At 47.7% G+C, this 13,273-nt stretch overlaps 1 protein-coding gene across 11 annotated transcripts in view; it reads right to left on the bottom strand.

The window, feature by feature from the left end:
* The window catches only part of CHKA (choline kinase alpha), a 70,521-nt gene that overhangs the window by 7,936 nt on the left and 49,312 nt on the right, over nt 1-13,273 (bottom strand). For 8 of the 11 annotated variants that reach the window (XM_035701574.1, XM_035701582.1, XM_035701573.1 and 5 more), the window contains 8 exons: nt 12,896-13,009; nt 9,843-9,976; nt 9,468-9,572; nt 8,843-8,901; nt 7,070-7,157; nt 6,503-6,611; nt 3,595-3,701; nt 2,157-2,238 (listed from right to left, as the gene is read on the bottom strand). In XM_035701574.1, coding sequence (XP_035557467.1) covers nt 2,157-2,238; nt 3,595-3,701; nt 6,503-6,611; nt 7,070-7,157; nt 8,843-8,901; nt 9,468-9,572; nt 9,843-9,976; nt 12,896-13,009 — 798 coding nt within the window. Of the gene's footprint in view, nt 1-2,156; nt 2,239-3,594; nt 3,702-3,859; nt 3,998-5,047; nt 6,183-6,502; nt 6,612-7,069; nt 7,158-8,842; nt 8,902-9,467; nt 9,573-9,842; nt 9,977-12,895; nt 13,010-13,273 lie in introns of those variants that run through there. The other 3 variants (XR_004806705.2, XM_035701576.1, XM_049096835.1) reach the window with 3 other exon arrangements.

Here is a 13,273-nt window from a genome sequence, read left to right as displayed (position 1 = left end):
AATGTTTTTGTCTCGTTTTGGCATCGGGGCAATGCTTTATCAAATGAGTAGAGAAAAGTCCCTTCCTCTCTTTATTCTCTACAAGTCTGTGTAAAACAAGTATTATTTCTTCCTTAAATATTGGGTGATATTCACCAGGACATGCAGTTTATGCTACAGGGAGGTTTTCTGAGTATGAATTCAATTTATCCAATAAATATATGATCATTTGTTAGGTTAGTTTTTGTCATTTCTATCTTCCAAGAAATGTGCACATTTTATGGACACTGTCAAATCTGTCGGTGTAAAGTTATTCATAATATTCTCTTACCCTTTCAACACCCACAGGACCTGGAGGGACACCTTCTCCTTGTACGTGATACTGGTCATATGTGCTTCTTTCTTTCTCGCTCAATATAGCTAAAAGTTTGTAAACTGTATTGAGCTTTTCAAAGAACTTTTGGTTTCATTGGTTTTCTCTTTTTTCCCCATCCATTTTCTATTTTAATGATTTCTGCTCTTAGCTTTATTTAGATTTGTTTTAAAAAGTAGGTTCCATGCCCAATGTGGGGCCTGAACTCATGACCCTGAGATCAGGAGTCGTGTGTTCCACCAACAGCCAGCCAGGTGCCCCTCTTTATCTAGTTCTATTGACTTCAGGCTGAGGTTGTTTTTTTCTCTTTCTAGCTTTTTAAAGTAGAAGCTCCAGTCACTGGTTTGAGGATTTCTTATCTAATACAAATGTAAAACCTTCAAAGCCACAAGTTTTTAAACTCTGCTTTAACTATACCCTGCAAATTGATATATTGTGTTTTCATTATAATCTGGTTCAAAATACTTTCTAATTGTCTATTTCACTACAATCCAGGGTTTATGTAGGTATACTGTTTAATTTCCAAATAATTAAGAATTTTCAAACTCTGTTGTTGTTGATTGCCTACTAAATTCCATGATGGTCAGAAAATATACTTTGGATTTCAATTCTTTTCAACTTGAGATCTGTTTCGTAACGCCCAGCGTATGGTCTATCTTGGCAAATATGCCATATTCACCAGGCAAGAACTTACATCCTGCAGTTGGGCATTCAACAGTGTCAGGCTGGGCAAGAGACGGCCCCCGCTTCATCCCTCCTCTCAGGCTGGGGGAGACTGCAGTCCCCCTTCTACCCTCTACCCCACTCTGGCTGGGCAAGAGTGCGGTCCCCACTCCATCCCTCTCACTGCTGTGTGTCCAGCTCTGCCTCTCTGCTCTGTGGGTTCACCTCTCTGCTCAGTTTTCTCAGGTTCTGCTTTATGTCTTCTGAAGCAAGACAAATACATACACATTTAGGATTTTTTTCTATGTCTTTTGGATTAACTGATCCCTTTATCATTATGAAATTATTCCTTATCTTTGGTAATATTTTCTGATGTGTACTTTGTCTTACAGTATCATTTGACCATGGCTTTGAATCCGTTTAAAACTCCTTATTCCCCCTTTCTTTTCCCTAACAGCGTCTGTGTGTCATCAAACCTCCTGCCTGGAAGCAGAAATCGCTATAACCAAGGACTGGGAGGATGAATGAACCTGTCCTAAAGCAAGATGCTCACAGCAGAGTGTGTGTGCCCCCACCCCAGGACATGCCACCAACACTTGCTACGGGGCAGCAGACGGCTTAACTCAAGGTTAAAACTGTCTATGTTACGAACAGTTCCTAAAGTTAGAAGGAAATGACAGCCTGGCTTGTCGAACTACATCCTCATTCAATCCGCACCAGCCACCCACTGGAGAATGGGCACTGCAGGCCAGAGAATGGAGCAGTGACAACTGAAGCAAACACGTCAAAGCACAGGCAGGCACCCTCACGCTCCTTCACTCTGTGTCCCTCCTGTCAGAAAGGCCTGAGGTCAAGGGCTGGACCACCAAGATCCATCAGAGCCACAGGGTCATAAAGCACCTCTCTGAAGCAGGGAAGGTGAAGCCACCTCCAAAGGCAGATGCAGAGCCAAAGTGGGTTAAATAGTGCAGCCTTTAACCCCCAGCTTCCTGGGCTGAGCCTGCTGTCCTGGTGCCAGGTCACCTCGTTCAGGACCTTGTGGGGACACATGTAGATCTCTGTAAGAACGTTCACTTCCCGCCATGCACTCACAAACAATTTTCTTTCTGGGAATAGAAGAGAAAACCATCCCGAAACATACCATGTACCCAAATTCAATGGATGAAATCTTGGCCTGTACGATGGACCAAAGTCCCCAGAAGAAATGGGATGCAAGGGCAAACCTGTAATTACAAAAGCAGGAAATGCACATGAGATGTGTGGTGCTGGCCAAAGGCCCAGTGATGGGATTTCCTGCTGGCAGGCACTGTAACTCATCGGGACGCAAACCCAGTCTGCCCTGGCCCACTCAACAAGATTATATTCCATAGTGACCAAGAACAGGGTGGGAGCCCAGCAGCTGGCCTCTCCCACCTCTACTGGTGGCAGGTGGACCTGCAGTGTGGACATGCCCAACTGCTGTCCCTGGCGCATGGCTACAGTCCAAGGACTCACACAGAGGCCTTGGGGGCCACATAGGCGGGGCACGAGCCACACCGGGAAAGAAACGGTCTCTGCTACATGTACGCGAGCGCCCATCATCAGCAACTTAGGGGGCATTATACGAGAGGAGGAACACACAGGCCTCTGGATGACTCACTGGCTTTCTGAGGAGGTAGGATGTTGCCTCACCCTCATTCACCCTCATCCCTGCCCTCCTACAGCAGTGAAACAGAGTGTGGCGGTGCACCATGGCCCCCATCACTGAGAACCCAAGCTCCCCTCACAACAGTGCCTTTGGGCTTCACTGAATGCTTCAGTGTCCTCCTCAAACCTGATTGCTTTTCTTGTGGTCCTTGACCCACTACACATCCCTTGGAGCTACCCTTTCTGTCTGGCTCTCCTCCACTTTTCTATTTCTATCCATTCTAGAACCAGAGTGGGAAGATCTATGCACCAGGGGAAGCCCCAGGGACAGTAAGGGTGGCTGTACGCCCAGCAACAGGGCCGTGGACACTTCAGAAGAGGTGATTTATGGTGAGTGGACTGAAGTCACCTGAACATTTTTGCCAAAGAATCTCCTAAGAGAGCTCAAAGAAGGAGTAATTCAGGTCTCTTAACTAAAGAGATGAGTGTGTTTGATAAACAGGGGTCCAAGCTTTCATGAAATCTAGAAGTTTCTCAGCCCTGCTTTGAGAGCTAGTGAAGAAAAATTAAAAGCAAGACTCAGAACACTCACAATTTATAGTTTTCAGAAGAAACACATTATTGGATGGTGCCCACCACTCCATGAGCATCAAGAGACGAGAGCATACAGGCCCTGGGTGGCACAGCCTCACACAGCCGAGTCCTATGTGTGGATTACAGTGTGGAGCGCCAACCACACACCCTGACCCTATAACACTGACCCTGCTCTCTACACCTGCTGTGTGCTGAAATCTGGAGAGGCACCAAATGCTCCATGTTTGACAAAGTAGAAGTCCCAAAGATGTAAGGGTATAAAGAAGCTCCTAAAATACTAACGATTGCAATTTGGCATCCCAATTATATTCTATAAACAGGACAACAATTTTTTATAAATTAACAACAAAACAAATTACCTATTGACTTCAAGTAACATTTCTTCTTCTATAATGGACTTTTCTTCATTACTGAGGTTTTCAAATTCATTTTGGAATGCAGCCAAGTAATTGGAAATAAAGTGGAGCTTTAAAAAAAAGTAATTACATTAGAATCTGACGGTGACAGATGGTGGTGTCAAGAACTGTCAGGAAGCACCACATGGCTGGAAGACACCCCACATATCCAGCGGACACCCCACACATCCAGTGGACACCCCACATGGTCAGTGGACACCCTACACACCTGGCAGGGCCTGGAGGAGCTCTGTGCCAGGCAGGAGCACGGAAGCTCACCGGTGCATGCGGCTGTGATCACAGTCAGAGTTTACTGGACTCGGTGCCACACTGTCAACAAGACAGGCACAGGAAACCACCGCTGCTTCTGGACAAAATCACTGAGGTAGAATCTACTCCACATTCCCATTTCCCAGTCTGGTCACAAAGCAGGGTAAGCCTACGTCACACATCCCCCTGGATGGGCTGGCATTCTGTGTGGGGCCTTCACAGGTGTGCCTGGCATGGGCGCTAGGGGCCCGAGGTCGCTGGCAGAGGCTCCCTCAGAGTGGGAGCTCACCAGACCACGTGAAGGGGCCTGCTGCCTCTGATGTGCTGCAATGACGTGTGTATGTCCGCAGATTGGCAAGGTCTAATTCTGGTTTGGAGAAGAGGCTCTACCAGGTCCCGCATGTAGTCTACATGTCAATCAGGATCTAGAAGACCCCCGTTCTTCAGCAGCTCACACTATACCAAACGGCACCAGAACACAGAGAACCATCATTCACTTGCTTTCTTTTATAAAAAGGAAACGGCTGGCAGCTGCTTCACCTAGAGAACGCCATTAATGGATTACGTAGCTGGAAGGGCAACACTGCCTTTCCACCACCTCGTCCACTTTCCTGTTCCCAGATGGCTTTCATACTCCACACCTCCTCCCACCAGAAAGCAGCATTCCAGCTAGAGGGCTGTGCTAGCAGGGCATTCTGGAAGGAGTAAACCTGGCACAGGCATGGCGATGGCTCACGCCTATTAAATTCTATGTAGCAGGCACCGTCCTGAGCCTTTGTTTCTGAACATGACCTCACACCTCCCAAGAACAGAATAATTTCTGCAGACGAGGCAACAGAAGCACACACAGAGTCAGTAGGTGACAGTGAACAGTGGCAGATCTGCGATTCAAATCTAGGCACTGTTTTGAAAACCCATGCTTGAACCATCACACAAGATGGGTTAATTTCTGAGAGACACTAAATGCTCAAATTGGCCAATGAAGACAGAAAATTTGAATAGATCAACACCTTAAGAAATGGTAATGACCTTTCCTCCCCAAAAGTTTGAGGCCCACACTTTCTTACAGGTAAAGTTACCAAATTTTCAAAGAACATCATGTTATATAAATTTGTCCCAAAAAAATTACAAAGGGACACCAAACACATTTTATTAGACTAGCATAATATTTATTCCAAAACTAGATACGAATAATAATTTTTTAAATGACCATTTTAAGCCCATTTCACGTATGCACATAGATGTAAAAGTCCTAGGTAAGAGACTGCCTCACTGGACCCAACAGAGTGTTCCAAAATAACACACCTCATTCAAATGGTTTATTTTAGGAACTTCATAGTTTAACATTTTAAATCATCTCATTAGCGGACTAAAGAGAGAAAAGCATGACTTTACCAGGTAGGTGCAGAAAGGGTAGCTAATGAAGACCAACACCTATATGTGACTTTTTAAATTGCTCAAAATATAAAAATTGAACTTCCTTCATTTCCGTCGCTGTGCAGTGCTGGTGGTTACACAGCCCTGCAGCCCATCACATGGAACCTGCCTTCTCACTGGCAGAAAACCCCCTCCTCCTGGCTGGAGAGTCCACACTCTGGGGCTGCCCAGTTGTGACAGAGGAAGAACTTCCTTCGGTACAGCAGGAATTTCAATACCTGAAGACTGCTGCTGCGTCTCCTCGTCCCCCAACACCTTTCTTCTCATACAGCATGACCTCGAGGCCAGAGCCAGCCTGGCCACTCTGCTTGGAACCCACTCAAGCTCATCACAGTTGTCCTGACAGTGTGGCCAGAAGAGGGCAATATAGTTTTGGTCCCACAGCAAGTCAACGCTTGAATGGCTGCCCCTGGAGTGTGTGCCATCTGCTGAAGGTACGATCACTGCGCCTGGCACAGGTGAGAGTGCTCAAGGACATCTCCTGAGTGAAATACAGCAGCGGCTGACTGCATCCCAGTCCTCACACCTCTCTCTGACCTCTCTGAAATGCTGCTGAGCTGGCAAGAGTTCCACGGGAAGAGCTGTTCCGTAGCAGGGGTTGAGCTACTGCCCTGCCCAGGCTCAGGATACCTTCTTCTCAACTGGGCTTGCTTCCACATCGCTACCCACTTACCCTCAACCCACAGCTCCGACGGCGGGCTGAGGAAGAGAGCAGGGGCTCCCAGGAGGAACTTCCCACACGGTGATTCTTCACGCAGCCCCCTCCCCCATACTCAGGACAGGAAAGGGAACTGGTAACAGCCGTAGCAGCTACTAAGTCATGGTGCCCAATAGACTACTTTTGTCTGCACAGAGTGAAACACACACAGAAAACATCATGATCCCCACAAAGAAGGCCAGGAGGCAGATCAGAGGCTGGGCTTTTTGGAAAAAATGAGAAGGAGCTACAAAAGAGACTGTGTTTTTTCTAACTGAATACAGGTTATCCCTGACACAGGGATTAAAATGTCAAGTTTGTGTCCAAACACAAAATCCCATTTTAGAGCAAAAGGGTTTGCTTAAAAATTCCATGATTTAAAAAAGGTGTCATGAAGATGCAATCAATTCTAACTGCATGAAATGGACTCATGCATTAATCTACCAAGCCTACACAGTCACCTCCTACCTGTTGTTTCCTGGTGGGGTACTTCAGGATGTTCGCTCTGAAGAAAGGGTACTTTTCATAGGTATAGTCGTACATCCATTCACAGAAATGATTCCCAATGTCGAATCCCCTGAAAAAGAGGTAAGAGCTGCAGAGAAGGGCGCAGACTACCGCACCATGAGGCTCCTCTGGTCAGAGAGGGGAAAAGGCCAAGTTGTGAGCATCCCTCTCAACAACAAGCTGTCTTTCCTGTGGTTCCCCAAGGATGACTGCCCCAGGGGCAGAGAGGGCCAACAGGGCATTTACCACAACCACAGCCAACTGAAGCTACAAAAGCACCACCCAACCCACCACTCAGGAGCAGTTGTTCGAGAGCATTCTCCTGCACTCAGTACTCTGATCTCTGAAGCCAACAAAATACCCAATTCTGTGTTCTGATCACTCACACTGCTGCCCCCCACTACCAGCGAAGAACAGGCCCGGCTGCTTTCCACGCTGCTGAAGACTGCTAGGACGCTGGGACAGAGTGCACAAGCTCCTACGGTACTGTGTCATGGCTGCCTATTTCCTTCTGTGGCTGTTTCATACCTGTAATTATAGCTGCTGTATTCGAAGTCGATGAGCATCAGTCTCTGCTTTTCAGAATTCTCTCTGCCTTCCAGCATTAAGATATTACCTGCAGAAAGGTTTAGATAACATGCCATTTACTGTTGGCATGTGGCACAGTTGAGAGCAAAAGTCCTTGAACGTAGGGCTGAGAGTGGTGCTGATCCTGTCAGGGAACCCTAACCACACAGTGAGTGGGTGTGGGCCACGGAGCACACTGCCCCCCGAAGTCCAGCCCAAACTGAAGGCCTTGGGCCATGTGGACACAAGGCCCCTGTTCACAACAGCCCAAGAGTAACATGGCCCCAAGCTCACCCTGGAACAAGAATGGCTCTCCCTTGGCTTGTTGGGACTGCACCTCCAGACTTTCTACACCAGGGTATGAAAGAAAACACCTGATTGCATCCTGGAGTTCTGGCTGACCCAACAACCCGAGCAGCCCTAGGGAGGGTGGTTGTGGCCCACCAGTTAGGAAGCTGTGTGCTGGCATCCAGCTTAGGCAGCACAGGGCTCTGCAGACCATACGCCCAAGGAGGAGACCACAGGCATCTTTCCTTCCATCATATTTCCTTCCACAGCTGAATTCTGGGCCTGAAGTGAACTGGCTGCCAGACTGGCTCTTCAGGCTCTTCCCAAGGCCCCACACTCGACCCAATGCTCAGCATCTGTCACTATCAGGCTGGCGGGTAGGCACCAGTGAGCCAAGCTTTGCTAATTTTTTGGCCACTCTCTCCAGGGTTTCTGCAGGAAGTGTTTTCTCTAGGGTTTTTAGCACACATCTTCCATTTCCAGGGGCCATTACAAGGAGATGCCCAGAGCAGTAGAGCAAAGTAAATGTATAACTCCCACCTCCTCTAGCCTTTTCATACATTGGCGATCACTGGCCAGACCCCCCTGGTGATGTCTGTGTAGCTGACTATTGCCTGCTAACACACAAACCTGGCTGACATGTCTACACCCTGCTTGACTTGGCCGCAATGATCCACTAATTAATAAAAGGTATTTTGGTTCAAACTAATGTCTTAACTAATGACTGGTCTTCAACAGAGACTATTATCAAAATTAAAAACAAACTGCTGAGCCTGGCATAGGGCCTGAGGGTGGATATGAGCTAGCCATGATGAAGAGGACAGGGACAGCAAGGCAAAACCACACCAGAACCCGGCACCACAGCAGCACCGGTGGAGCTTAGACGGGGCCTCCGTTTGAAGTCACAGTGAGGGGTACCTGGCATTATACTTTTTGGAAGGCAGAGACCCAAGGTCATGGTAGAGTGAACTAATCCCAGGAGAGCAGGTGCAAAATGCGGCCAGGGCAAGGCCCCCAGGACTGAACGGGGGCAGTTACCTCTCACTGGGTTTTCAGATTATCGAAGTTGCATGTTCACAGAGTTAAACACTGAACAAACATGTGACTTAGGAGGTTTCAATCATTTATCCAAGCTCACAGTTTAGTGACTGTTGCCATTTTTTCTTCTATGAATGTATTGTTTACAAAAATGGGAAGACACCCGTGTTTTTCTAAAACTTGCTTTTTTTCTCTTAACATATCCTGGAAATTTCTTCTGTTGGTCTGCATAAAAACTCGACCTCATTTTTTTTTTAATAGTGGTAGAATATTCCACTGTGTAGCTGTGCCATTATTTCACATGTGTACCCCCTTCTGCACAGACACCTGGCATCCATCACACCGCTGGAGGCTGCCTTTGAAGGAGACACACAAACCCAGCTTCACCTAACAGGCAGCAATTCTTACCTTCCTGACAATCATTGTGACAAAACACAACTGGAGAAGGGGTGGATTCAAGTAGTGACCTGGAAAGGGAATCACAGTGTAGGTCAGATGCCTCCATGCCTGGTAGCAGACAGGCACACTGCACCACCATGCAGCCTCTGTGCAGTGCCTTCCCCGTGAGCTCCGAGAGTACTGCATTCACGTAGCTCCAGCTCACCCTGGAGACTCACACCAGCCCCCGAGGGCACCTAGCTCTTCTACAGCCAGGCCCTTTCCACCCAAAGCACAACCCTCCTCCTCTGCTCCAGCCCCTGGTTTCCATCACATCTCTTATCACAACTCAACGCTACGGGACATGTTTGCTTGTCTCTGTTTCTCTTAATAAGATGCAAGTGCCTCAAAGGTCATCCTGGTCTCCATGTCCTCAGCACTACTCACACACATGAGTGATGACAACTGTGACTTCTCACACTCGGGTGAGTACACCCTGGACACTCCATGGCTGCCCCTACTCGCAGGCCCAAACCAGGCTTCCTGCCCCATATCCCCCAGTGCTCGGGCTAAACGGTTCCCCCCAACTGCCCCCATGGCTTGTTTTGTGTTTTGTTTCAGAAAAACCCTATGGCCTTCACCGACCGTTCCTCACCTCAGATACTGCAGCTCCAGAGGCAGATTGTAGCGGAGGAGCCTGTGGAGCTGCTTCACCCGGGGCTCCCCAGCAAACTTAATCCTCAGCACTTGATTCAAGTACCTGGAAAAAAAAGGGAGAACAAAAATCACCTCCCAGTTCACCATGGCTTACCATTGGGGGTCCTGTCAAGTACGATGGCAGCAGGGACCCTCAGGCCCCAGGACAGAGCCTGGGGCTCCAGGCTCTCTACAAAGCTCATCTCTGCCCACCCACCTATTCAGTGGACCAGAGGAAGACCTCCAACCATCATGGCAAATAAGTACTCACTCTGGCACCTCTGGCAGCCGCTAATAGAAAACTAAGTTAGAGCCAAGCGGTTTGACCACTTACTTTTCCATTGTTCCAAAAAGCCATTTTGGTTCCTTATTGAATGGCATTTTCATACCATGAAATGTGGCCATTTTCTCAGCTATTTCTGCAGAAATATCTGGCAAGCTTAATTCTTCAGTGTCTAAGCGTCGGCTCTGGAACGAACAAGAGAGTTAGAGAACAAACAGCATTTCTCCAGAAAGCCTGGAGGGGGGCGATCACAGAAGCCTAAGACCTAGCAGCCAGTTCCACAGGGTGTCTGCCTCAGCCGGCACACAAAACTCCTTGAGGAAGTGGACAGTGGACAGTGACCCAGCAACCGCCATGGCATTTCTCAGCTTGTGGCCCCTCTCACATACAAGCATTTAGGCAGACTCTGCCCTCTCTTCCCTCTCCATGCCCTCGTCCCTGGTAAAAGTTGAGTCTCAGGATTTGTTACATGAGCCCATGTCAATTCCTTCAGCACCTCAGACACCCTGGCCTGAAAGATCACAGCCAAGAGATGGTGCTCAGCACAGGTCCTAGTCAGAAGCACGGCAGGAGTTCAGGGTGAGCCATTACCCCCTCATCTACAGTGGCATCTGCAGCACCCCACAGCACCCTACCTGGCACAGAGCAGCTCTCAGAGTGCACAGCTGAACGAAGAAAGAGATGTCCAGCTCCCACTACTGCAGTCTGAGGCTACACATGCTCAGGCTGCACTTTCCCAGTTCCTCACAAGGAAATCACAATCAACTAAATTTCAACTAAGACCTGTTTGTCTTTTCCACATGCGCTGCTCCCCTAAAGAAGCCCAAAGAGGCATTCCTCTGAAAATCCAGAGCACCCAAGGGTGAAGGGGGGGGTGGTCTCCAAGTTAGAGAAAACTCAGCTCGAATTCTGGCTTTAATCCTCATTTCAAAGCCACATGACCAAAGGCATGTTACTCAGACCTCTGCATCTTTCTGATCTCTGTAAAATGAGAAGTATGACATCGAGTTCCTGGTGAGGCTGCTCTGACCTAGAACAGATAGTGCTGGCAAGGGCCCTGGACCAGCACCCAGCCAAGGAAGTCTCGACAAATGGTGGGAGCATGATGACGAGAGCTCAGAGCTCATTGGAAGCAGCAGGCTCAAACTCCTCCTCTCCTATTCGAGAACCCTCCAAGTTATGACATGATCAGGACATGGTTAGAGACGGGGACTTGGCTCTTAGTGGCAGCTCACTCATTTTTCATGTGGCTCTGTTAAAAAAAAATGCCATACTTGGCATCGTGGATAGTGTAAAGCTAACCGTGGTCAAAGATGAACATATTTCATAGTTCTAAGGTCCTTTCCCAAGCGCAGGGAAAGAGCAATAGGAGACCAACCAGGGTTCTTAGAGGCCACCACTCTCCTGTGTCCTCTGGAAAATGCTATGGGAACCAGACAAGGTGGAGTGCATCCCACACCACTAGATGCTCAAGAGTAAACCTGGAAATAACACGCACTATCAGGCTGAGCCAAATGAAATCACCATTTATGGGGCCAAAAACAGTTGATGATTGGTTCAACCCAGTATTTTAAGAACTTTAAAAAATCTTCACTATATAGTAAACATTATATACAAAAAGAGATTAGAATTTCAGAACTAGAATAGTATCAATCCCTGATACAGAACAGGACAGTCCCAATATTCTGAGTTGTGCTCACGGGTCCTTTATCTTCCCTAAAAAGAGAAGTTTTACCACACAGGTATGTTTTAAACAATTTTTAGTTTGCTTTTAGTGGGCTTTATTAAAACAGTATACTATGTGTAGTCTTACACAATCTGGTTTTATCAAACTCAATATTGTTTTTAAGATGTTGCCACTTCTAACCACAGGAAGTATTTTAGATTTTCAATTCTTTCAAATACTTTATTATCTCATTTGATTTGCACACCAGTCGGGTGTTACTGTCTTTATTGGGACAGTTATAAATGAAAACACTGCCAGGTAGCAAGGAGGTGCAGGTACAGAGACAGAAGGTCTGTCATGACGGTATAGCTGTTGGTTTCAGCACACCCCCAGGCTGGCAGCTGCACATATGGTGCCACTGCATCAAGCAGAAAAGGGCACCCCTCCTGGGAGACAGGTCACGAGAAGGCTCCTTTCCCTGGGCTCTGGGGAATAGACAATTAGGACCCCTTCCTCCAGCTTCCTACTGAATACAGGTTGAGTCCTGGCAAGCAGAGCATCCCTTCAGCCAGGTGGCTTGTGCTTAACCACCTGTATATTTATACAGGGCAGTCCTGCACATAGGTGCCCATGCGAGGCAGGGCATGAAAAGGCCACCATTTGTGACCCGGTCCTCGAGGAGCTCACACAGGTGAAGAGGAGGCACCCACCCCAAATCTGTGAACCAGGCTGTGAGTGAGAATGCAGGCCAGCCAGGCTCAGCATCTCTACCCAATCTGGTCTCAACAACCTGGTCACGAGGTCCAGAGTTGTCCAGGATTCACTTTAACATGAGCTCTTAAGGCCCAAAGCCCCTCGTGGGTCTAACTCACACATAAGTCTAAAGATGACACACTGGCAGATGTGGCAGCAACATTAAAAATGCCTCAGGCAGCAAGAAAAAGCAAATAGTCCCAACTTTTGGGAAGAGGATTTGAGCTGGGCCTTGAAATGTCTCTGTGGGGGACATAGAGCTGGGAAGACTCAAACAGAGGGAGTGAGCTGGGAGACGAGGCAAAGAGCAATGGTGGCCAAAGACCCAAGGTGTGGGTGGTGTGGCCAGGGCCAAAGGGCTCTGCAGGGAGTCCTGAAAGCGGCCCAGAAATTGAGAGGTACAAGGGGAAAAGCAATAGTTTTGGGGTAAGCAGCTTCAGGGGACAACGGAATATTAGGTTTCATATATATTTTTCATTTGGATGAACATCTTGGCAGAAAAAACAGAGGTTCTAATGTAAATTCAATAGAAATCTGTTTTTTCTTTATTTCTGATACAGTTTCATAACGTGAATCCCATTTACCATGTCAGACCCCAACAGCTCAGGCTCCTGCAGGACCAAGACATAGAATCTGTCTGCTGTCTGTGGCACCCATCAACTGACCAGTCGAGAACACATCTTACCGGGATGAACTGCTCCAGGCGGCCTTGGGGAAAGATGCCGTAGAGCTTTGGCCCAAGCGACCTCTCTGCAAGAATGGCAAACATAACGCTCTCCAGAACCATGGCCTCGGCCCCCTAAAACAGAGAGCAACACACCAAATGTTTACTGAGGGCTGACTACGTGCAGGCACAATAGTGCTTTCACAGGAGCGGTGGTATCTAACCTCCCAGCAACCCTACGACTGGGCACTATTAGTACCACCCCCATAAAGAAACAGAGATCATATCTTGTAATCTGTAGGATCCATGCTTGCAAGCACCACACTATAGTGATGAGATTTAAAATTCAAGTTTAACCGAGTCACTGATTCCAAAAATAGAATATTATCTATTTGTATC

This window comes from Canis lupus, chromosome 18 (genome assembly GCF_003254725.2).
Source record: "Canis lupus dingo isolate Sandy chromosome 18, ASM325472v2, whole genome shotgun sequence".
NCBI lineage: Eukaryota > Metazoa > Chordata > Mammalia > Carnivora > Canidae > Canis > Canis lupus.
Note: the sequence above shows the minus strand (reverse complement) of the source record. Positions and strands in the feature narration are given on the sequence as shown.